The sequence below is a fragment of the Mustela putorius genome, unplaced genomic scaffold, assembly GCF_011764305.1.
Source record: "Mustela putorius furo isolate JIRA1106 unplaced genomic scaffold, ASM1176430v1.1 tig00000196_pilon_pilon_pilon, whole genome shotgun sequence".
NCBI lineage: Eukaryota > Metazoa > Chordata > Mammalia > Carnivora > Mustelidae > Mustela > Mustela putorius.
In genome coordinates this window covers 4568012-4591453 of record NW_025421310.1, presented here as the reverse complement: position 1 = coordinate 4591453, position 23442 = coordinate 4568012, and the positions used below count along the sequence as shown (strand labels likewise).

The window sequence follows — 23442 nt, the reverse complement described above, 5'->3', positions numbered from 1 at the left end:
CGGACAGGGAACCACCAAGTGCCAGATTCCAGACTCACACCAGAAATCTCACCTCTGCCCTCAACTCCCCAATGCCAGTAAACTCCTCCTCCCCCAGAGGTAAAAGGAACATGGAGTCGGTCCAACCATGGCCATTCAAGCATGATGAAAAACCCCTGGGCAGGGCCCTTTCTTCCCTAGGACAGCCTGCTGCAGCCTCCCACAAACCCAGGGACATGGGTACCCAGACTCCAGCTGTAGGTCCCAGGAGACTGGAATCAGCATGAGGGCGGGCCCTATCCTGATGAACGACCCCCTGGCAGGTCTCACCTCACAGGACAGCTGCAAGGGTTCTCTAGGGCTGTGTCCGTCAGGCACCAAGCACAGTGCCTGGCACACAGAAGTACCCCAAACCATCAATATCCGTGTCTTCACCCCCCCCCAGCCCCACTCAGACCCCTGTAGGGAGACAACTACCCACCAAAGTCCCTCTTCTGGAGAAGGGAGGGAAATCGGAGGGGGAGATGAACCATGAGAGACTGTGGACTCTGAGAAACAATCTGAGGGTTTTGGAGGGGCAGGGGGTGGGAAGTTGGGTGAGCCTGGTGGTGGGTATTAAGGGGGGCACGGATTGCAGGGAGCACTGGGTGTGGTGTATAAACAATGAATTCTGCAGGCAAATGCTCTACCCCTGAGCTATACTCCCTAAACAATGGATTCTGGTACACTGAAAAGAAATTTAAAAAATTAAGAAACTCAAACAAACAAACTACTACAACAAAACAAAGTCCCTCTTCCTCCTCCACAGTATAGCTCTGTCCCTGAGTAGTGGCCTGGCCAGGGAGAGTAGTGGCCAGGCAGTAGTGGCCAGGCAGAGTAGTGGCCTGGCCAGGGACGCTTCCAGCCCTCACAGCAGTGAGATGTGACACTGTGACCACCCCCCCAATGCACACACACTTTACCAGACGTGAGCAGGGGAAGACCACGTTTTCCAAGCAGCTGGATGCAGGAAGGGGCTTCGGGTGCGGGGGTAGGAAGCCACCGTCAGGAACATCGGCACATCTGCCTATAGAGAAAAGCTACCTGCCACAGCCTAACCTCCACTGAGGCCGTGGGGTCCTCCTGTAAGCTGCAGTGGGCAGGCCCAGTTCCTCCCCAGACTAATGAGCTCCCGTCTGGAAAGCCCAAGGCCCACTGCAGGTGATGAAGTCGGGTCACTCTTCAGGAGGACAGACCAGTCTGCACCCCAGTCGGTTCCCTGGAGGGAACCAACTCCGCAGCTGCCCAGGCTGCTGCTCTCCACCTGCCCACTGGCGTACAGGGCCTCCATTCCCACTCTTGCCCTTCTCCCTCCCAACTCAAGAACCACGCAGAGCAGGGACAATCGGATAGTGCCATTTATTGCCCAGCACCCCTCCTGCCGCCGTGTCCAGACGAGGGAACAGACCGGACCCCAGCTCCGCAGGGACGCGGGGACCAGGGGCTAGTCCCGCTCCAGCACTCCTCCCGGCCCAAACCCGGGGAGGGGAGGAAGGACAAGGGCCAAGAAAAACAACAGGACCCGCAGGGCAGAATCAAAATAACGGCAGGATGCAGTCAGGAGGCGGGTGTGATTAAAAGAAAACTCTAAAGGGAAAAGGACCCTCTTTCCCTTCCCCGCGCGTGGCCCTTCTGACCTGGAAGGCTCCTCACAAGCGCCCGGGGGCAGCCGGGCAAGGGAAAGAGGGGCGGGGCACCGGTCCTCCAGTGGCGGTCTCCGGCGTCCCTCCGTCTCCAGTTCTCACGCAGGGTCCCTCCCGGGCTCGCGGAGAACCAGAGGGGCGGGCCAGGCCGGGGCAGGGTGCAGGGCGGGGGCGGGAGGGCCCTAGCACCCCGGGCCGCCCGTGGCTCCACGCGAACCGCAGGGGCGGAGACGGGGAGAGGAGACCCCGCAGCCGGTGGCGCCCCTCTGTCCGCCTCTCTCTGGTCTCCGGGTCCTGTGCCAGCGTCCCCGCCAAGCCCGAGGGGCCCTGCCCCCCCGGGCCTCCGCCCCTACCGGCCCTCCCCGCCACGGCACTCGCTGCAGCGCCCGCCAGCAGCCTCCTCGTCGTCGTCGTCGCCGTCCTCCCCGCCCGCCCGGTAGTAGCTCTGTCCGCAGCGGCTGCAGACCGACGGCGCGCCCACGGCGTGCACCTTCTTGTGTCTGCGCAGCGCTGCGCCCTGCACGAAGCCTTCGCCGCACTCCACGCAGATGTGCGCGGGCTCCTCGCCCCCCGCCGCCCCGAGCCCATCCCCGTGCTGGGCGCGCTGGTGGGCCATAAGCCCCGCCCCGTGCCCGAAGCCCTTCCCGCACTCCACGCACACATACGGCTTGGGGGCCGGGGCGCGCCGCGAGCGGGGCCCCGGCGCTTTGGCCCCCGCGCCCGCCATGGCTGCAGCCGCCGCGGCCCCCTCGCCCGGCGCGCCCACCACGATGATGCCCTCGCCGTCGCCCACCGGGATGGCGATCTCGCCGTCCGCCGCCGCCGCCTCCTCAGGCGCCTTGGCCCGGCGCACGCTGGCCGCCAGCACCTTGGCCGCCACGCCAGGGCCCGACAGCTCGGGGTGCAGCCGTAGGTGGCGCGCCAGGCTCTTGGGCTGGCTGAAGCCGCGGCCGCAGCGCGGGCACACGAAGGGCTTGAGGCCGCTGTGCGAGCGCCGGTGCTTGGCCAGGCTCTTGCTCTGCGTGAAGCTGCGGCCGCAATCGGGGCAGGCGTAGGGCTTCTCGCCTGTATGGATGCGCTGGTGCTGCATGAGGTTGGAGCTCCAGCTGAAGCGCTTGCCGCACTCGGAGCAGGCGTATGGCTTCTCGCCCGTGTGGATGCGCCGGTGCTGCACCAGGTGCGAGCTCTGCGAGAAGGTCTTGCCGCAGTCGGCGCAGGCGTTGGGCCGCTCACCCGTGTGCGTGCGCTGGTGCCGCGTCAGCTTGGACCAGTGGCTGAAGCTCTTGCCGCACTCGTTACAGATGTAGGGCGCCGGTGGCCGCGGCCGGGGCGGGGGGCCAGCCGGGGGCGCGGACTGGGGCGGGGACAGCTTGGTAGGGGGCCAGCTGGGGACGTCATCGTCATCCATGATGAGGATGTCCACTATAAGGCAAGAGGGTGGGAGGGGAGTCAGAGAAGCCCCGGCTCGACACAGGGCCCGTCGGGGAGCGAAGGTGGAGAGCGAAGGTGGAGAGCGAGGGTCAGGAGCGAGGGCCGGGGCTTCTGCCGGCTGTGCCACCTGCCGCGGAGCATGTGCAAAGCCTCGCAGCTCACTCACCTGCACGCCTTCTCGGGGTGCCCTGTGGCACAGGAGGGCAGCTAGGCCGGGTCACCTCGAAACCCACTGCACAAACCTGGCTCTCGGCAGATGCCCCGTCTCTCCACCCCCTCGCCCACCCTATTTTCCTCAGAGCATGGCTCGCTCCCCGGCATTTCACTGCACATTCATGTCTTCCATTATCCACCCTCAAGACTTTTCCTTCCCAGCTGCCTCCCCCACACCGGGAACAAGGCGTGGAACACTGCAGCGACTCCAGAAGTGGCTGGGAAATAAACTGTCCACAGGGATTCAACAAGGATGGAAGCCTAAGCAATGATACCTAAAGCCCAAAGTGCCAGGCAGGGACAAGGAGAGTCCAGGGAGAGCGCCACTGGCAGGGGGAGGGTGCCCAGACCCTGGCCCAGGAGCAAAGGCAAGCCCGGGAGTGAGGGCATCACACCTGGGCTCCAGGAAGACTATCCTGGTACAGGCGAAGAGGAAGGAGGAACAGGGCTGGTTCATGGGATCACAGGCTAGCACGAGATCCCACCTGCCCTGGCACCTGGGAATGTGGCCCCCACATACCAGAGCCCCTGTCTGACCCATGCAGTCGACAGAGGAGCCTGGGGCCCTGGTCTGGCCGGCTGTGTGGTGAGGACTCAAATCCTGTCCGACGTCTGCACCACACATGGCTTTGAGCAATGTCCCAGGGAAAGTGAAAGCCGGATCTCACAGCTCAGAGACTGACCCCCGTGTACCTGCAGCAAGGGCTCTCGCTCCCCAATCCAGCAAGTGGGGCCCGGGCCTCAGCCGGGACTCCTCCACGAGTGCGCCCACAGCTTCCCTTCCAAGCATGCATCAGAAACACTGCTTCCCCGCTCCCTCCCTCCCAGACCCTGGGCTCCTCATGGCAGCCAGTCAGTCACACACCAGGCACAGGCTGGGCCCAGAGCAATCACACATGGACCTGGGGTAACACACACCCATGCAAAGAGGCGCCACGATGTGCCGAGGTAGGCACTACCTCACCAGCTTCAAAGTGTCTACATCCGGTAAGGGCGGCACCACAGAGCTCAGGTCTTTACAGCACAAAATCGACCTGGAAAGCCTCGCTCCAGTCCCCCCACTTCTGCCCACTGCATGGGGTTCAGGGGGTGCCTCAGACCCCCTCCCTGCTGCCGGAGAGCAGCTGGGCCCAAAGGCAAGACCCTGCCCTTGCTCCAGGGCCATATGACAGCCCCAATGCCTCGTTCCTTGGCGCTCGGCACTAATGGCCGAGAGCTGCTCGGTGGCAGGGGCAGCTGAAGGCTTCCCACACAGGCTCCCCGTCCCCAAGGTCGGCTGCACGTGGCCATGGCAGTGTCCACGCTCGCTTCACCATGGGGTCTAGTTTCCAAGATAATGAACTGGTTCTCTATCATTCTCCAGCCTCCCCTTTCTGAGCATCGGGAAGAATGCTTGCATTTACACGGATTTTGGGGGGGGCGGTCTCCAAGAAGCATAGCGTCCTTCAGGCAGGATCCTGGTGGGCCCTGGCAGCTTCCCTGCTCCCCAGCCCCGTGGGACACTCCTGGCGCAACCCCATGTCCTGTCTGCACCAGCAATCGCTGTTTCTCATCTGATGCAAAAGTACTTCCAGACTCACAGCTGGGAGCGGTCACTGCTTTTTTTTTTCTTACAGAAAAATTCCGCTGAGTTCATTCACACTGACTTCTTCCCAGACAAATCTGGACCTACAGGTTTTTCTTGAGTCTTTTCGCGGTGATGTCTGCATCCCCCTTCAAAAGGGAGAAGAGAATGCGAACAGCCTGTAATTATTCATTTGCTGACCCCAAGGTAGCGCTGAGATAACCACCTTAATACCACCGATGACAATTTCTTGAAAACAAAAACACAGCTTTGTGTGCGCTACTCCTGACCTAACAAACCTCCCACAGCTCTCCTGAGACCCAACCCTGCTCACTGCCTGCCTCTCTCCAGCCAGCAGCAATTCAGCTCGCCTGCTAAGATCCCTTGGAAGGGCCCAGGACGACTGCAGCTCCTGCTGTGCCCTTCCAACCTGTAGGTCAGTTTTGATGAGACCCCTGGCTCGCCTTTCCTTCTCCTGTGAATCAGAAATGTGGCCCCACTGTCTTCTGGCATAAAGCCCTGCCCCTAAATGCCCCCAAGATTTCCTTCTTTCCTCACCATCCAGTCACTCTGAAAGAACACGGCTTGTTCGTTTTGGTGACGTTCTTGGGATGTGTGATTTGCTCTTTCAAGACCTAACTTTTAAAATTCAGAAAGGTCCATTGGCTTGTTGTGTTCACCGTTTACTCTTTCTTTACTTTGGATTTCTGCAAGGACCTCCCCATCCACACGCTGGGGTTCTGACCTTTTTTTAACTCCATTTTAACCTTTCTTCATTTCTTTTTGATTTTTAAACATCCCTCCTTTTTACCTCCAACTTTTCTCAAGGAGTATGTTCTTTGAATTCCCTCTTGAGTTTTCTCCTTCAGTTTTCTGAAGGAATCAGACGCCTTCTGAAACAACTCTGCTCCTGTTTTCCGCTGAGCCCCGCACCCTTGCTTCTGAGCTGTTCCGAGTATGCGCTTCTCCCATGGGCTCTCACCTCTCTGACCCCCTATCTGGGGAGATGTTACCTGCTCCTTTTCTCTTTTATTCTGACAGCTCCAGGGTTGGGAGCACTTGTGTTAAGCTCAGTTTGTTCCTGTTGTTTGTTTCTGTGTGGAAGGGTTACCCGACTCCCAAGCAGTGAGGTTCCCCTACTCTGGGGGGACAAGGTTCCCCAACTCCCAAGGGGCGAGGTTCTCCGAGCTCCCTCCTCTGATGTTCTCACGTTGTAGCTGACAGTATGGGACACTGCTGCAGGTTCCTGGCTCTGCAGTCCCCATTTTCATCTGTACCTCCTCCTTCCATCCCCCCTTTGGTCAAAGACAGGGTCCCACTTGGTCTTGAGTTCCCTCCCGAAAGGTTTTGCTGAGTGGGTCCTGCTGTGGGCAGAACGTTCTCCCTGACTGGCAGCAGAGCCCACGGGTGGGCCCCAGGTCACGCCAGCCCCAGACCTTCCTGTGGCTCTGCTCCCAGACTGGACAGAACAAGTCCAATCTCAACTGCTGGCCTCAGGGGGACCACCTCCCAAGCTTTCCAGGGAGTCCCGGACGGAGGGCTACCTGGGGCTCCTCCTTGCTCTCCTTCCCTCCAGCACAGTGCCAACACCAGGCAGGCCTGTGGCCATTGGTCTGTCCCCAACCAACTGTATTTTGGGGTCACAAAGGCACCCACATAACTAAGGTGTGCTGTTATTAGCGTGGCCCAAGGGATCTGGGTTCTGCCACGTGGCTTTTCTGGGGAGGTTTGTGGGGGTTTAAGGGCTGCCATCATCCCGGGCTGGACAGAGCATTCCTGGTGAGCCCTCCGGAATGACTAAGGCGCACTGGGACCATGAGAGCCAGAACTCAGCAGAGGGAGGTCAGAACCCTGTCCCCCACTACGGGACTGCCAGGACACCAGCGCACTTCTTCTGTGTTGGGGGAAGCTCCTGCCTCAGAATCACAGTGTCATTTCTATTTACGCAGTCATTTTGGACTGCTGCCCATTCCGAATACCTGCAGCCAAACCCCCAGGACAGGCCTGCATGGCTCTCCCACCCCAGCGCCGCATGGCCCCAGGCCTCTGACCACTCGCACCTGGACGGCCACACCGGGCCGTCAAAGGGGCCCAGGCAGCAGGTGAGGAAGGGCTGCCCTCCCCAGGGGATAGTGCAGCAGACGCCCGCTGTCCGCCCCACCAGTTGCCCCCACCCCAGCTGTCTAGTCCCCCCACCCCCCACTCTGGGCAAGTGGCCCGGCCTCTCCACTCCAGCACTCTGGCTGGCAAAGCCAGCGGCTGGAGAGGAGCACGGGATGGACAGGCCGTGCTTCTAAAGCAGCAGCCAGCGTGAACAACAGCGTCCACGTCCACTCAGTCTGCACACCACTCCCCAAAACACCCAAATCCAGGGATGAAAATGAGAAAATTCTTGGGGTTTCACAAATGCCCTGGGCAGGTACATGTTATATGGAAAGGAGACCCCTGGGCTCTTTTCAGTCTCGTGTGCACGGAGCGGCGGGAGAGGCACCACCTAGGTGACCGGGTGTCTGCCCCCCCGCAGCTGCAGGCTTCCAATGGGGTCACAGCCCAGCAGCAGGGGTCAGCTCAGGGAGGAGCAGGCCAGTGACGACCCACACAGAACATGGTGGCAGGAGACGCGAACACAGCACCGGGCGGCCGACAGGGAGGACTGATCCCAGACTTGCTGCCACCGCACGTGAACACACATGGGGCTAGGCCGAGGGCACGTGCAGAATGACTCAGGCCTTGACGACAGTAGGAAGATAGGCCGTGGGCCCCCCTCTGCCACATGTCTCAAGATGCCTCCTTGTCACGGGGGGAGTCACCCAAGGCACCTGAGGCGGGAAGACACCAGGTGGAGAGGCTCCGACTTGCGGGGACAGAGTGAGCTGGAACGACCTTAAGACAACAGGCCTTCTGGGGCCTGCCAAGCCCCCCGCCCCCCCCGCCCCCCACCCGGCATCCAAGGGGCCCTGAGACCAAGCCTTCCCTAGGGAAGGGGCCTCAGGCCCACAACTGCCCCCAGCTACTGAGGGGCCGGCAGCCTGCAGACCGAGACACGCTGGCTTGGGGCTCGGGGCTCCTGAGCTCCCAAGGAATGCCGTTCTCCCTGGGGTGACAATGCTCAGTGCCTCTTTCTCACCGGAAAATCCCAAGCACAAGGCTGAGCTGGGATACGGCAGGCATACCTAATGTGAAGTCACCTCCTCCACCATGCGTCCCCGACGCGGCCAGTCAGGACCCACGCGGGGCTGCTGGGAAGAGAGGCCAGGGAGCCCCTCAGCATCTTCGGCAGGGGCCCCTGGGGACGCGAGAGCTAGAGCTGAGGGACCGATGCAGGAGTGTGGGGCTGCCCGGCACAGCACACACAAGACCACCCAGAGCCTTCACCCAGCCTGGAACCAGCCTACTGTCCCGGTCCGCTCCGCACCCTTCCGGTTAGAACCGTGACCAGGACGGCTCTCGTCTCATCTCGCTGCCACACCCCATGCCTCAGTCTGCCCCCAGGGCCTTGGCCCCACAGTCCCCCGCAACTCCATCCAGCCAGGGGCCTGCACCTCCTGCAGCGGACAGCCCCTTCCTAGGTGAAGCCTTCCTGCCCACAACGAGATGAGCCCTCTGGCGAGGGAGTCTCCAAGGCAGTCCCTTTAGTAACCACCCCCAGCCTGTGGGCCCCATGGGGGAGGGACCTCAGCCTCAGGCACACTGTCCCCAGCCCCTCCCCTGCAAAAGTGAGGACACAGGGCACAGCTTGCCTCCACCCTGTGGACTCCAGGCAAGGTGAGCAACTCAGGGTGTGGGATCACTCCCAGCAAGCCAGGACACTGCGCCACCTCAAGAAGCTCAGGCTGAGGGGGCGCCTGGGTGGCTCAGTGGGTTAAGGCCTCTGCCTTTGCCTCAGGTCATGATCCCAGGGTCCTGGGATCGAGCACTACATTGGGCTCTCTCTGTGGGGAGCCTGCTTCCTCCTCTCTCTGTGTCTGCCTCACCTCAAGAAGCTCAGGCTGAGGGGGCACCTGGGTGGCTCAGTGGGTTAAGGCCTATGTCTTCGCCTCAGGTCATGATCCCAGGGTCCTGGGATCAAGCCCTACATTGGGCTCTCTCTGTGGGGAGCCTGCTTCCTCCTCTCTCTGTGTCTGCCTCTCTGCCTACTTGTGATCTTTGTCTATCAAATAAATAAAATCTTTAAAAAAAAAAAAGCAGCTCAGGCTGGGGGCTACAGATAAGGGTAGACGCACAGACTGGTTGGAGGCCACCGCAGGGTGGCAATCCAGGTGCCAGGTGGTGGTGGCAGTGGCAGCTGGGACTGGGAGGGCTCCGTGGCCACATCCAGAATGTACATGTAGTGGATCCTCAATAGGCCAGAAGTCAGATCAGAAGGGCCCAGGGAGCTCCCAGGGTTGGCCAGGCCATGAGGCTGCAACTCGGGGCTCTAACAGCACCTTCCACCTGCCCCCTTCAGACCTGGGCAGGGGAGGAGCCCCCCCCCCCCGCCTTCTCCCAGCTCTGCCCCACCCTGCAGGTCAGACCCACCGCGGGCGTCAGGCCTGGGTCTCAGGGCAGGAGTCTGGCCCAGTCACCCCACAAGAGGCCCCAGACCCAGGTGGGCAGGACTCCCCAGGGCAGGCCCACAACCATGGGACGCACAGCCACTTAGAAGCATCCAGGCTCAAGGCCCAGGAGCTAAGCACGGGGTCACGGTGGCTGGCCCTGCAGCAGGGCACGCTGGAGCGTGGGGGAGAACAGGCTTCGGATGGCCGCACGGGGGGGAGCAGAGAACCCACCAGACGTTGTGCAGGTCTCGTAAGGAGCACAAGCTAATCAGAGGATTAAACCTGACTTACTCCAAGGCAGAAGTTTGGAGAAAACTGGGGTTGTGACTCAGACTGGGTGTTTCGCTGGGTGAAGTAAGCACTTTGGAGCTGTGGTTTCATGTTTGCTCTTAAAGAGCCCGCACCTGCTCGAGGACCTATGGATGCAAAGACAGGATCTGGGATGTTCTTTAAAATCTCCAGGGGGAGAAAAGGGCACAAATGGAGAAATGAGACTGGCCAGGACGTTGGTAACCCTGAAGCTGAGTGCAAACAGAGTCATGTGCGTGAGCTCCAATGCCCCCGTAACACGCGGGCTTTTAAAGTAATTCCGAAAGGGCTAGAAGGCCAAGGACGTGTGTCAGGGGAGGCAGGAGAAGCAGGCCCAGACAGGCACAGCGAGGAAGGACAGGCATGGTCCTCCCCACGGAGGGCTGCTGGGTCAAAGTGAGCACGGAGACCCCGACTCTGCTTCCTCCTTGATAGCCAAGGCCACCAGGACCTGCCTACAGGGAGTTTCTCTTTATGCTCCTCTGGGTGATCTTATGATAACCCGTAGGGGGAGGCCCAGAGGCTTTAAAAACCCTACCCCCGACCACGGTCCAGGCCCCGTGGCCCATGTCGCAGATGACTGTGGGATGCTGGCACCAGGGCCGAGACCCAGTGCCCATTGTGAATGTAAAGTCCTACCAGCACGTGGCCGCGTCCACTTACTTCTGTACTGGCTGCCTTTCCGCTGCAAGGGGCCCAGGCTCTGCAAAGCCAAAAATCTCTCCCCTCTGGCCTCTGTGTAAAAAACACACCTGCTGACGCCACGCCGGCATAACGGCCAGCACGAAAACACACCGACAGCAGCATGAAAGCCAAGCCCATGCTTTATTTCTCGGATGCCCTACAGGAAAACCCCTGGAAACCAGAAAGCAGAGTCTCAGCAAGCAAACCCCAGGCCCCGAGTGCTCAGAGATGAGTTTTATTCAACCCAAATAATGCTTTATTAAACACAACAGGATACCGATATTGAAAAAGTGGAAGATTTCCCCTAAAAACCCAGATACTCAGCTTTTCCCCCCAAACACATCATGCCCTCCTCTGTGGTCCTGTCACCCCAGCCCCACAATGCCCACCCTCCGTCTATAGCTTCTCGCTTGAGAGACCTGCAGACAACCTAGAAACAGGGCAGAGGGGCCAGGACACCGGGGAGCAAGGAGGCTGGGCCACGAGGGTGGAGAGGACGGGCAGAAGGAGAGAAGCAGTCCCCAAGGGTGCCTGTGACCTCTGGAGGAAGGAGGCATCACTCCTGAGCCACGGGAGCAGGGGGAGAAGGAAGCCCGGGTCCAGGAGGGGTACTGAGAACTGCCCAAGGCCACCTCACCTGGGTTCTCGTGACTGGCCATCTGCTGGTCCTCGGAATCCAGCGGCCCCGGAGACCAGGCCTCTTCCCGCAGCTCCATGTCTGGGTCCCTGGAAGAATGGGAGGAGACAGAAGGGCAGAGATCAGAGGACGCCAGAGTAGGAAAGCAGGCGCCACGTCGGCTCCAATCTGCGCTTGAGCTCCAAGCACCCAGCTCGGCCCGGGCAGGCAGACAGCACACGCAGCTGGTACCTGAGGGACAATGGAAAAATGGCCCTCATCTCCCCCCTGCGCAGGGGACCAACCCAAGGCCACGCACCATCGGGGGGAGGAGGAAGCCTGGCACTGCAGCCACCCAGCCAGGCATGTGTCCTGGCTCCACCATCCACAAGCTGGAGCCTGGGGAGACCAGCTCCCTGCCTCAGCCTCCCTCCCCGCCACCGCCCTGCACCAGGACCGCCACCAACATGCCGACACGTCTCACGCGCCTGAGGTTGAAACAAGACGGAGCCCGAAATGGCGAAGCCGACATGGGCACCTGACTGCTCTAGGGGTTCATGCACTCAGGTCTCCCAGAAAGACTGTATGGGGGTCCTGTTGGAAGGCGCGAGCCTCTGGCCATCTACACTCAGAGGGGCGGCCAGACAATGCTGACCTCGGGGGAGGGAGTGGCGGCCTCCGTCTCTGAGGATTTGCCAGATCTGGAGGTTTTGGGAAACGGGATGCCATATCACTGGGTGTCCTGCGCCTTCTCTCACTCAGTATAACGTTCGCAGGACTTGTCCGAATGTCCTTTTCACGGCTGGACGAGACTCCACCGTACGGATGGACCACATTCCATGTCGTCTGTCCACTGGCCGATGCGGACAGCGTCTGGCTGTTCCACCTCAGGGCTGAGGAGCAAAGCCGCTGGAGACGTCTGAGCGCACGTACCATGTGGACGTGTCTTCATCTCTCCACTGCCCACCCCACACAGCAGGCCTTGCCGAGGAGAAATCGCTCCCCTCCTTCTTTAGTGGCCTCGAGGGTCAGGTTCTCACCGCTCACCACCACCAGGGGCAATGGCGCCATGTGGCAGGGCCTGATTCCCAGGGCAGACAACCTAGGCCCCTCTGCTGGGCGAGGAGCTGGCCAGCAGCACCCGGAGGCCAGGGCAGGCCCCCAGCTCCAGGTGGTCTCGCCATCCTGCACTGCAGCAGGCCTGGCACTTAGGGGTACCTGTCCCTTGCTGTGGCGCCACTCCCCGGCAGGAAGCCTGCAGGCAGGCAGGACTTCCACTCAGAGGTCAAACGGCATCCCACACACCATGGATGGGGACCTGGTCCCCGAAGCTGAGTGCATGCAGCTCAGGGCAAACCCCGCCCCCCACACACAGGGACCTCTCCGCAGGGGTGCGGCTGCACATGAGCACCCGCCAACAGCAACTATCTGCCCCTAGCACACTATACCAGACCCACTTCTCTTGAATCCCCCACTGACAGGGGGCTCACCACCATACAGGCACCAAAAGGAACCCATTCCACTACCAGCGGGCGCAAGCCTGTCCCCTCAGTAACCTCCGCTGATCTCTGAGAGAAGCTCTGAGAAGCCACCTGTCCAGTTCATAGACACTCGCAGGCATCTCCCAGGTCCAGGCCCAGTTCTATGTGGGTTAGATGCCATTACCACATTCGGTCCTACCCGAGCCCTCTGAGAGGGCCACGCTGCCGCCCAGCACGCAGAGGAGGAAGCTGAGCCACAAGTGACCGAGACCTGGAGGCAGAGAGCCCGTGGAGAACCGTGAACCTGGGCTGTCCGGGCCAGGTCCTCACCAGACAAGTGCTCACTCACACAGCGGCATCCCACCTGTCTCCCATGAGCCAAACCTGGACTCCGGGGTCCAATTTTCCGGCCACTGGCCTCAGCTCTGTGCCACCCTGCACTGCCGTGCTGTCAACGACTCCCTTCCCCACGTCACAGCAGAGGACGTGAGGTCACAGTGAGGTCATCGCTGAGCAGGGACAGGATGCCAACGGTGCCACTGCAGACTCCTTGGTCCCAACTGCTCTGCCGTCCTGAAACCCAGCCAACCGTCAACAAGGATTGAGAAGAGCACGGGACACAGGCAAAGACAAAGGCAAGCCCATCTCGGGGGCCAGGAGCCACACTGGGGACCCTGAGCAGGGGCTGGTAAGTGGCTGCCTCGGAGGCGCTACTGAAATGTGGACAGAAGGCAGGTGCCTGGCAGGAGGCCAGCAAGGGGTCCCTGGTCAGAACCCTCAGGCAAGGGCAAGGCCTCTTCACCACCGGCCCTGCCACTGACGAAAGGGAGCCACCACGCGGTCGGGCCAGGTCGGGGAGGAAACACACACAGGGGGTGCCCTGCTCAGGTTCTGGCTCCACGCAACATCACAGCGCCCACCACGACACGGGACAGCTGCCCGAGGACCACAGGACCCCCTCCCCGCAGGGCCCTCATCAGACGGGATCTTCCCGTCAGCCTCATGGGAGAGAAGGTGGGAGCATCAGCAGTTCTGTGGGCGCTGGCGTCTTTCTGCCCCCCTGTCCCCATCACTCCCACCCTGGAGGTGCAGGGTCTCCCCATGGGCCAGGCGTTGCTCCGACACTGGACAACGTCCTGGTGAGCAGGCCACAGCCCCAGCCACATAAGAGGGCCCTGCCAGTGAGGAACAAGGATCTGAACATGAAAGGCAATTTCACCCAGTGAAGTTCCGAGAAGATATGCACTGAGGGGAGGGGCTGGGAGGGGCTGGGAGGGGAGGGATGGGCCGCTGCATCAGGAGGTTGGAGGAGGATCTCCCAGGAGGAGGAGCCCCAGGAGCGGCCCTGTAGGAGGAGCAGGGAGGAGGGATACAGGGACAGCACGTGCAAAAGCCCTGAGGAGAGGCTAGAGACACAGGGGTGGGAGGGCTCTCTTGCAGGGCTTCCGAGGCCACACAGAGCACTGAGGAGTGGGTGAAATGTGCGGACCCCTCTGAGGTCGGTGTCATTATGACCCGTGCTTCACAGACGAGGACACTGGGGCTCACAGACGTAGGGGCCCGGGTGCTGGAGGTTGCCGGCAGCAGCAGCAAACAGCATCTGGATGGCGGCAGCAGCGACAGCGGGCAGCTGGGATGCGCTGGCACAGCGCCGGGCTTGGAGCCACGGGACAGTCACCACACAGCTGTGGAGCCGCACGTGGGCGCTGGGGGCCCCTGACCAGGCAACCCCCTGCTTCAGAAGCTGATCTGAGGGGAAACCCAGACCTCAGAAAATGCTTCTTGCAGACAAAAAATAGTTCCTCACAGCCAGATTTAGAGCAGGGAAAAACTGGAGAGAACCCGTCAGCGCCACATGGGACAAAGCCCGAGAAAAATCCCAAAGATGCCACAGTCTCGGGAGCAGCGGCTGCCAGCCGTCTGCTGCCAGCAGCAAGAGTGCTTGTCCCTCTTTGCTTCTCAAGTTCATCTCAACTTTTTAATTCTTTAGAACGAGTGATTACTTCTGTAATAGGGGAAAAGACAAGACAGCTCTTTTCTGGAAGGCCGGGGGGCTGTGCATCGCGACAGGAAAAATCACTGGGTGTGGAGGGGGCAACGCGGGGATGCCACTGCCCGGCCGTCAGGTCACACAGGGTGACCGTGACAGTGAGGCCGCACAAACCCCTGCACACTGCCCCTGGGTGTGCAGGTTGGGGCAGCGGTCTGACAGCTCCTCCCGCAATAAACAGACCTACTTTGGGAGCCGGCAACTCCACTCCCAGGTGCACACCTGAGACGTAAACCCACATTCCCGGCAGTGCTATTCCCAGGCAAACACCATGGGGGTGGGGGAAGCCAGTCTCCAAGGGCCACGGAGAGAGGATTCCACAGCCATCCAGGACAGACCCGGGGGCAGCTGGGTGCTGGGGGTGGGAGTGGGGCGGGACCCTCTGTAATGGGTCAGCTGTTTCAGTCGGAGCAATGAGAATAACCCAGGAGCCAGATGGTGGTGACAGTTGCACAATACCGTGAATGCATCAGAAACCACTAACTTGTACGCGTGAAAAGGGAGGACTGCACAACATGCAAATTAGATCTCAATTAAAAAGTAAAGACTTTAGGTTCCTGGGTGGCTCAGGCAGTTAAGCATCTGCCTTCAACTCAGGTCATGATCCCAGGGTCTTGGGATCGAGTCCCGCATCAGGCTCCCTGCTTGGCGGGGAGCCTGCTTCTCCCTCTGCTTCTCTCTCTCTCAGGAATAAATAAATAAAAATCTTTAGGAAAAAAAAGTAAACAGACTTTAAAAAATTGTATGGGGCTGTCTGATTACAAGGCCACAGTGAAAATGAGATAAGAAAGGAGCACCTCTCTACTTGTTAGACGAAACACCCCCATTCACGGACCACTTGACAGAGCCAGCTATATCTTTGAGGAAAACAAGGGGCGCCTGGGCAGCTCAGTCATTAAGTGTCCGACTTTAGCTCAGGTCACGATCTCAGGGTCCTAAGATCGAGCCCCATATTGGGCTGCTTTTCCCTCTGCCCAGTCCCACCTCATGTCCCACCCACCAATAAATAAAGCCTTTAAAAAAAAAAAAAAGAAAGAAAGAAAAAGAAAAACAAGTTTAAAATGAAAGACACAGTGAGCACTCACAGGGCTGTGGGCCGGCAGGGCTGAGGCAGTGGGCCGGGCTGCCTGCCCCTCTGCCCTTCTGCCCCCCTGCGTGTATGCAGACTAGACTCACTTGCCCAGCGGGTGCCCCGTGCTTCCTCTGAAAGCAGGGACTTCCCAGACCCGAGTCTCCACCTCAGGCCCGCTTCCTGCAGCGACAAGGCCTCAGCCTTCGCTCCGTCCCCTCCCTGTCTCCCTGCTGCCTGCCACCCCCTACCCCCGCCCCACTGCAGGATTGCAGCGCAGGGACTGGTCTCCACCGGGGACATTCACCCAGAACAAGCCACCCTTCTTCCTGAAACTAGGAGATGGAAGCCACCCAGCACAGGGCCCTCCCTGTCCTTCCCTCCAGACTCCAGAGAAAGGAGCCCGGACACACAGACCTTTTCTCTGCCTGTGGGCCAGGGGCCATGGTCTCTTCCCCACAGCCTCCACCCCTCGGCCCCCCAACCCCGTGCAGAAGCACGTCTGTGGGTCCCATGTCTGTGGAAATACAATCCGTGGGCTTTTGTCCTGCTAATCTGTTTCAGTCAGTCCTGGCCAGAAACCCTAAGAGGCAGAGGAAAGTCTCCCCTCCCCTCTCTGGGGGACACACTGGAGCCCAGAGGGCTGGAAGCTGCCTGTGAGCTGCCCCTGCCAGGACGGACTTTCCCTGCGTGTTTACACAGTCCCGCTTTAGAAGATGTCTAAGTAGCTACACGAGGTCCTCCGTTTTGCCTCTTGGCCTATAAGGCCCCAAATGTTTACCTTCCGGCCCATTACAGAAAATGTTTGCTGACCCTGACGCAAGCAAATAAGGGCTGCCAAGACGTTAGGGGACACATCCCAGGCCAAACAGGAAAGGCCTGGACGTGCTGTGCCTCCAACGGGAGGGAGAGAGGGGCAGAAGGCAGGCCAGGTGGCTGCGAGGGCCACAGGAGGGACGCCCGTCTGAGGCGGCTGGAGCTCGGGGGTCCCCATCTTGAAATCCCAGTAAGGCTACCTTGCGTCTGTGTTTTGTGCACAAAGTGTGATGGGACAAGGGAGCACGCCCCAGGGGCTTCCCCACTGCTCCCCACAAGACCCAGCAAGTACCCCCCGGGGGCCAGGAAAGGGTCAGGACAGCGCCCAAGCCAGGGACTAACCAGGGGTCCTACTGAAAAGTTGGGAAAGGTGTTCACTACACCTTACCCAGGTCCCTTCCTCTCCCACTCAGTCATTCATCACTCAAAAAGCTGCTGAGGCCGGTGGGCTGACCCTGGGCCTGTGGGTCCCATACCAGGATCTCAGGGTCATGGGGGAAGGGCTCTAGCCTCCTCCCCTCCACAGCACTGTACACGAAGAGAAGCACTGGGGCGTGACCGTGTCTGGCAACCAGGAGGCCCCCAGCCTGCTCTGGATGAAGGCTGACTATGCAATCTGACACCTTCGGAACCCCTGCCTTGCCCATCTTTCCTCCAGCTCCCCAGTTTCTGCCCCACTCTCTGTGACTTTGCCCAGCTCCGACCTCCACTCCCCAAGATGGAGGGCCTCCCCCAAACCACCCCAGCCCACCCCAGCCAGGCCTTTGAGCGATCCAATTAACACAGGGGCTGACAGAGGCCGGCGGCTATTAAGCTTGAGACAAATTATTGTTATTATTGTTGTTATTAGATCCCGCCCACCTCCTCTGGATGCCAGCCCACCAATTAGTCCCTCTCTTTCTTCCGCTGCCAATCTCCCCGCCTCCCCTCCCCCCGTGCCAGCAACCAGACACCTGCAGAGCAAGGGCCCCTCCAGCACCTATGCCCCAGGCCCTTCCCTTCCCTTCCCTTTCCCGGGACACACACACACCCATCCTCCACCCACACCCCGTCCTCCCCTCCCCTTCTCCCTCAGAGCTGAGCTGCGACTTCTACCTCCTCCTACCTCCCACCCATCTGCGACCTCCCCCTGCCCAGCCTCTTGGTCACCAAATCCAGTGGCTCTTTAACCCCTGTGCTGGCAGGGGGCAGAGTCCAGCACTCTCTCCCTTCCCCGTCCACCCTCCCCCGCCTCCCCATGCCTACCCCCTTCCAACGCCCCTTTCAAGTTCGCCCCCCCATATCACAGACCACTCATCCTCTTAAGTCACTCAATTCAAACAGTCCAGGTAAAGATGGGAGCAGGCTCTGCACAGACACTTCTCAGAAGAGAACATGAAGAGCTGATAGGCGCTAACAAGAGGACTTCCTCCACCAACAGAGAAACAGACCTCAACCACAGGAGGCCCCAGGAAAACACAAAACACCCAGTGCTAGCAAGGCTGTGGAGAAACTGGAACCCCCGGCGTTGCTGGCAGGGATGTGAAATGGGGGACCAGAGGGTGGAGCACAGAAGGACCACGGGGTCCAGCAGCTCCACTCATGGCCGCAAACCCAAGACAAACAGAAACACGCTCACGCAGAAATCCACACACACACGTTCAGAGGCATAAATCACGATCACCAAAACCTGGAGACGACACAACCGCCCAACAGCAGGTGAACCCCGACCACTGGAGAGAACGCTGTTCCGTCACACAGGGGTGAGGCACTGACATGCCGCACAGCACAAGCCCTGAATACATCTCACCGTGTGAGGGGCCAGACACAGAGACCGCGTCACGCATGAAAAACAGCAAACCCGCAGAGACAGGATAGAGATGAGTGACTCCCGAGGGCAGGGGAAGGGGAGCCAGTACAGTCTCCCTCTGCGATGACAGTGTTCTGTGGGGATGGGGGCACCTACTCCCAAGGGGGGGTCATGTGCTAGGAGACTCACGCCTCCATGAGCTGCTGGGGTTCACATCCCTGCCCCACCTGAACCCCGTGCTGCACCTGCCCAAATCCAAACCCAGCCCCCCAGCCCCACTGCCCACCTTCCCACCTGCAGCCAGTCCTCAAGCTGCCCCGAGTCCTCTCCCCTCCCAAGGGCCACCCCCGCCCCAACCCCGCCCCGCATCCCAGGACTGAGTTTCCTTCCTCCCCAGCCCACACAGCCACCTGGAACCATCCACCCAGCCCACGCGACTCACTGAGGGGAAGCAGCCTGGCTGGCCCTGGCGTCCTTGACTGGCTGGGGGCCACTCAGACCGCAGACCCTCTTCAGCCTGGGTGGTGACACTCCACAGCCCCACTGGCGGTGCAGGCAGACCCCTACGCTCTCCTCTCCAGCTCCCACCCACTTCCCTTTTCTGTGGGTGGCTTCACCCTTAGCCTCAGGCCCAAATACCCATCCATTCCCTCCTCTACCTCCCACCCAGGCCACCTCCCACACCCATAGCTGATGCTGCTAGGCTCCCACCTGTTCTTCCAATTCAGCAACACCATCAGAACCATAAGTACTTTTTTGGGGGGCAGACGGGGGCCTCTGTCAACTTTCCCCATTTCCTCTACAATGACAGTCTGCTCAGACTTCTTCCATCTTCCCAGAGTCGGCTGGTAGGCCGTACTTCCCCAGAACGCAATCTGTGCCTTGTTCGGGTTTCCCAGCACACCGAAAGAGCTGACCAAAGCAGTCTCTTCTGATCCTGCTCCCTTGCCCCCCAACCCCACTTTCTTCCTCTTTTCACTGACCAGCTGCCTCGCGGTAAGCCTACCTCATGGCTTGCTCTCTCCCATCTCACCCAGCCACACAGGCCTCACCCTTGCCGCTGTCCCCATATCCTCAGGGGCACCAGCCGGCCCCCCCTCCAACACTGTGTGGCCCTCCCGGGGGTGCAGGCAGGCGGCAAACTCCAGAGGCCCTGGTCCCCATTCCCCGCTATCTCCAAGATAAACCAGTATCGAGAATTCCTAGAGCGTCCTTGTACAGTTATGCGGGCAGGTGCGGCAGGAGCCCGGAGGCCACCTGCCACTGTCCAGGAACACCCAGCATCCAGGTCTTCAGACACGTCAGTCAATGCTCCTCATTCCTTAGTCTGGACAAGTAACTGAAAACTGCTTAAACAAACAAAAATATTCTCTAGGGGGAAAAAAGGATGGAACCACGCCTACAGGCCACATTCTGTCTGTCACCCCTCAATCAGGCCGGACCCCCATTCTTGGGGGGGGTGTTTACGTCCTTCCACTTTGCCCATTCTCTCCAGTGAAAGTAGCACCTCCCCCAGAAAACCTTCCCAGACTTCTCCCTTCCCTCAGCTCAAGTGTCCTCTCTTTTCAAAGCACAGACTACATGTCAGACCCTCATACCCACTGCAATGGGTTTACAGTCCCGAGCCCATAACCACCGTCAGAGAGGAGAGAACAAGCTCTCCGGGCAGGCTGCCAACTCAGACCTGCCACCCCGCAGCCATGTGACCTTGGACAAGGTGCTCTGGCCTCTGTGCCTCCTGACCCTCCTGGCCCCGCATCCAAATCAGAGGTAACGTGTGTGAAGCCCTCAGCCAGAAGCCAGGTGCCCAGGATGTGCCTGGCAACCCCTGACAAGAAACTGTTAAAGCTGGGGTTCACACAAGTTCACAGAGCCAGCCACCAAGTAGAGGCACCAGACTCCAGCCAGGTCGGCCAGCCGCCAAGGTCATCGTTCCTTTCCTCCTCACCCTCAGGATCCTGGCACTGGCTCCCTCAACCGCCATCATTATAGTCGCGGCCTGTGGCCCCAGGTGGCCGGCGGGAGCAGCTCAGGGCCCCTGGCCACCCATCCAGACTCCTGTGGCTGGCTGCTCGATGGTCGTGAGGCCACAGCTCTCCATGCTACTACAACAAAGCCACTGATGCCACCAGCGTGAGTCATCCCCGAAATGAAAGGCTGGAGCTTAGGGTGCCCTGAACCAGCCAGTGACCCTTCATGCAACGCACTCCCTGCTACCTGATGATGGGACACTGAAAAGGCCTTGAGGATAGCCTCCATCTCCCCCAGACCCCAGCGGTGGCTGAAAGAAAGAAGTCATCAGAGTCCGTGGCATTACAGTGAAGGGCCGAGCTCTGGAATCATGTGCAGGCCAGTGCTCCCAGTGCAACCATGGGGCCCGGGGCTCCATCCCACGCCCCTGAACTGGGGGCAACCAACCCCATCCCAAGACCTCAGAGAGCTTGGGACAGCGAGGACCAGACACAGGACCAGGCGCCTGCCGAGTGCTCAGGAAGCAAGTGCCGTTAAATTTAATCTGTCACCAAGAGGCCAAAGCCGCAGCTGGCTCCTGGAGGCCCCAGTACACGTGAGGCTTTGGGCAGCATGGAGGGCAAGCAAGCAAGGTCTGGAGGCTGACATGTGTCTGAGCACAGGTGCCCGGGGAGCTGTGTCCCCAGCACTGACTACTGCTGCCCTCACTGCAGCCACAGGCCAGAGTGGTGAGTCCAGAGCTCACCATCACCTTCCCCCAAGCCCCAGGGTCCTCTTAGCCAATCCCTCCCTGTCTTTCAAGGCACAAGATACACCACCTCCCACGGGGACAAGCTTCCCTCTGGGCACCTACAGTTCCCGGAAGGGATGTTCTGGGAAATCCCCCAGCCCTCTCCCTGGTCCTCTGTATATGTGTCCCCGACAGGCCTCCAAGCTGCTGCAGACAGGAACTGCCACCCAGTGTCACCCAGCTCTGGGTCTGGCACAGGGGATCCTCAAGAAACGTGCACCGAGGGACCCTTCTCTCCCACCCCATAGTAGAGCACTGTGCCAGGACCACTGTGCCCATGGACCCAGCACAGGACCAGCCTTATCCAGAAAATGCTGGACTGTGCTCTCTACCACAGGGAATGGGGAAAGAGGAAAGTGACAGGTCCATGGTCACCATGCTGGAAGAGACAGGAGGCAAGGCCTAGCCTACGAGGAATGCTTGGCTCCAGGGCCTTTCTCACATAGCTTCCACTCAGCTCTCTGGAGGGGACATGCATTAACAGCTTCCCTACCAAGTCAAAGCTATTACCACCATTCCTCTTCATCCAGGCAGAAACTGAGATGTGAGAGTCATTTACACTGTAAGGTCACAAAGCACCAGGTATGGAGCTGGGATCTGAACTCGGTTCTGTCTGACCCCAGCACTTCTAAGGCCACACGGTTGCTCATGGGTCAGGCATGCTGATAAGCTCTTGGGGTTCTCCCATTCCTCAGCTCAGCGGGTGTGCGGGTGGGGGTTAGATCTGGAAAACCTCCAGGGGAAAAAGCTAAGACAAGAGAGAACAACGTGGGGATCTGATCCCAATGCTCTCAGGGCTGAGGCAGGACCACAAGGAACCGCAGCAAAAGCAGGCAGATGGATGCCACCTGCATTTAGCCCAAGAGGCTTACGTCTTAGGGGATAAGCGGGGATCAACAGCGACCGTGCTTCCCCAGAGCAGAGGCCGGCTGACTCCCAACTGTGTCCTCAGCACTGCCCAATACAGCCAGGCAGCAGGCAGCCACACACCAAGTGACCTCTTCCTGAACGCCTCTGGACGGGGCTCTGCCGGGAGACCTTCCCACAATTGCTCTGGGGGAGGAGGTACTCCGTGTCCAGGTCCCCGTCTCTGCCCGTCCGCTCCGGGACCTTGTTCTTGACCCTGTCCCGGTGCCCAGCATGGGGCCGGGCACTGGGAGAGCCTCTGGGTCACTTTTCCGTCGTGGGACGCCACCATCCTGTGGCTGCCCAACCCCCGTCTCCACGAACTGGGGTGTCCCTTCTTGAGGTCGGGTTTGGGAGTGGTGGGCGGGATCAAGCAGCACAGCTTGGCGCCCGGGAGCCCTCGGGGTGGCCTTGGGGCCCGGCCCCCGTCCGCCCCGGTCCAGCGGGCCACGCGGTGCCTGACCTTGGCCCAGTCATTTCCCCTCCGGCGCACGCGCTTCCTGCCGCCCGCGCCGGGGCGAATGAATGAGCCTCCCGCGGGGACCCAGGCCGTAATCACCGGCGGATCAAAGGCCTCACGCAGCCCGCCCGCTGCGGCAGCGGAACCCGGGCTTCTCGGGAAGCGAGAAGGAGCGGCAAAGGAGGGGGAACAAGCCGGGGACCCAGACGTGCCCCCCGGACCGCCGTTTCCGGTCAGGCCTGGCCGGCCCGCGCGTCCCCTTCCCCCACCGGGGCCTCAACTTCCCCCGGGAATCACCACCACTTCCGGCCACGACCTGCCGGGGAGCCTGCGGCGTCCCCACCCCCGAGCCCCCGGCCCGATCCCCGGCGCTGCGCAGGCGCGCTCCCTCCCCAGCGCGGCCCCGGCGCGGCCCCGGCGCGCACGCGCGCTCCCCGCGGCTCCGCCTGGCGCGCACTCGCCCGCCCGCGTCACCGGCCGCGCGCCCACTCACGCCCCCCCAGCACGCGCACGCGCACTCGCCCGCCCAGGCGCACTCGCCCGCCCAGTCGCGCTCGCCCGCCCGCCCCCCGCCCGCAGTGGGGCTCCCAGAGGCGCGCGCCCACCCCGGCCCCGGGTTCACGCCCCCCCTGTCTCCGCGCCCTCCCCTCACCTCCTCGGTCCCGGGGCCGCCGCGCCGCACTCCTCCTCGCTCCTCCCTCGCGGATGGTGGCAGCGGCGGCAGCGGCGACTCAGACCCTGGGGTCAGGGGGACGGGCGCCCAGGCCGGAAGTGACCTTCCCGGCCGCTTCCGCCCGCGCTGCTCCCCCTCCTTTCCCACCCCCCCCCCGCCGGCCTCCACCCCGTCCTCGCCGCTCTAGGAAGGCGAGCCCGGAGACCCCCTAGCCGCCACCCCCCTCAGCTCTATGGTGCGGAGCGGGCGCCCCTGGGAGCCACTTCCGGACGGTCTAGGACAAGGGTCCTCCGTTCCCGCTCTATGGCGCCGCGCGCCGAGGGGCTCCGGGCCCCGCCCCCTTCCAGGACAGGAGGCGCGAGCCCGGCCCGTTAGGCGGAGACTTCCGGGTGTCTCGGGAGGTTCCCCCCACCCCGAGCCC

The 23442-nt window shown here is 61.0% G+C and overlaps 1 protein-coding gene across 7 annotated transcripts; it reads right to left on the bottom strand.

Moving 5' to 3' along the window:
- Window positions 1–1358: 1358 nt before the first annotated feature.
- ZNF787 (zinc finger protein 787) lies at window positions 1359–23442 on the bottom strand. 7 transcript variants are annotated; one of them, XM_045076875.1, is made up of 4 exons: window positions 23001–23442; window positions 11038–11126; window positions 10380–10451; window positions 1359–3083 (listed from the first exon to the last, which is right to left on the bottom strand). In XM_045076875.1, exons 2-4 carry the CDS (start codon window positions 11114–11116, stop codon window positions 2011–2013), a joined length of 1224 nt encoding a protein of 407 aa, XP_044932810.1. In that variant the 5' UTR covers window positions 11117–11126; window positions 23001–23442; the 3' UTR covers window positions 1359–2010. The 7 variants fall into 7 exon arrangements, with proteins under 7 accessions (XP_044932810.1, XP_012903526.1, XP_012903530.1 ...); XM_013048072.2 differs by lacking the exon at window positions 23001–23442 and adding an exon at window positions 18933–22731; XM_013048076.2 differs by lacking the exon at window positions 23001–23442 and adding an exon at window positions 18664–18915.

Excerpts from the sequence above, each read along its gene's own strand:
- ZNF787 (XM_013048072.2), bottom strand. The coding sequence starts at position 19,015 with ATGGGGAAAGTTGACAGAGGCCCCCGTCTGCCCCCCAAAAAAGTACTT. Across the intron at positions 11,127-18,932 it reads TTGCTGAATTGGAAGAACAG|GGACCCAGACATGGAGCTGC; the intron begins GTGGGAGCCTAG and ends CCATTCTTCCAG. Across the intron at positions 10,452-11,037 it reads GGCCAGTCACGAGAACCCAG|AGGCCAGAGGGGAGAGATTT; the intron begins GTGAGGTGGCCT and ends TTTTTTACACAG.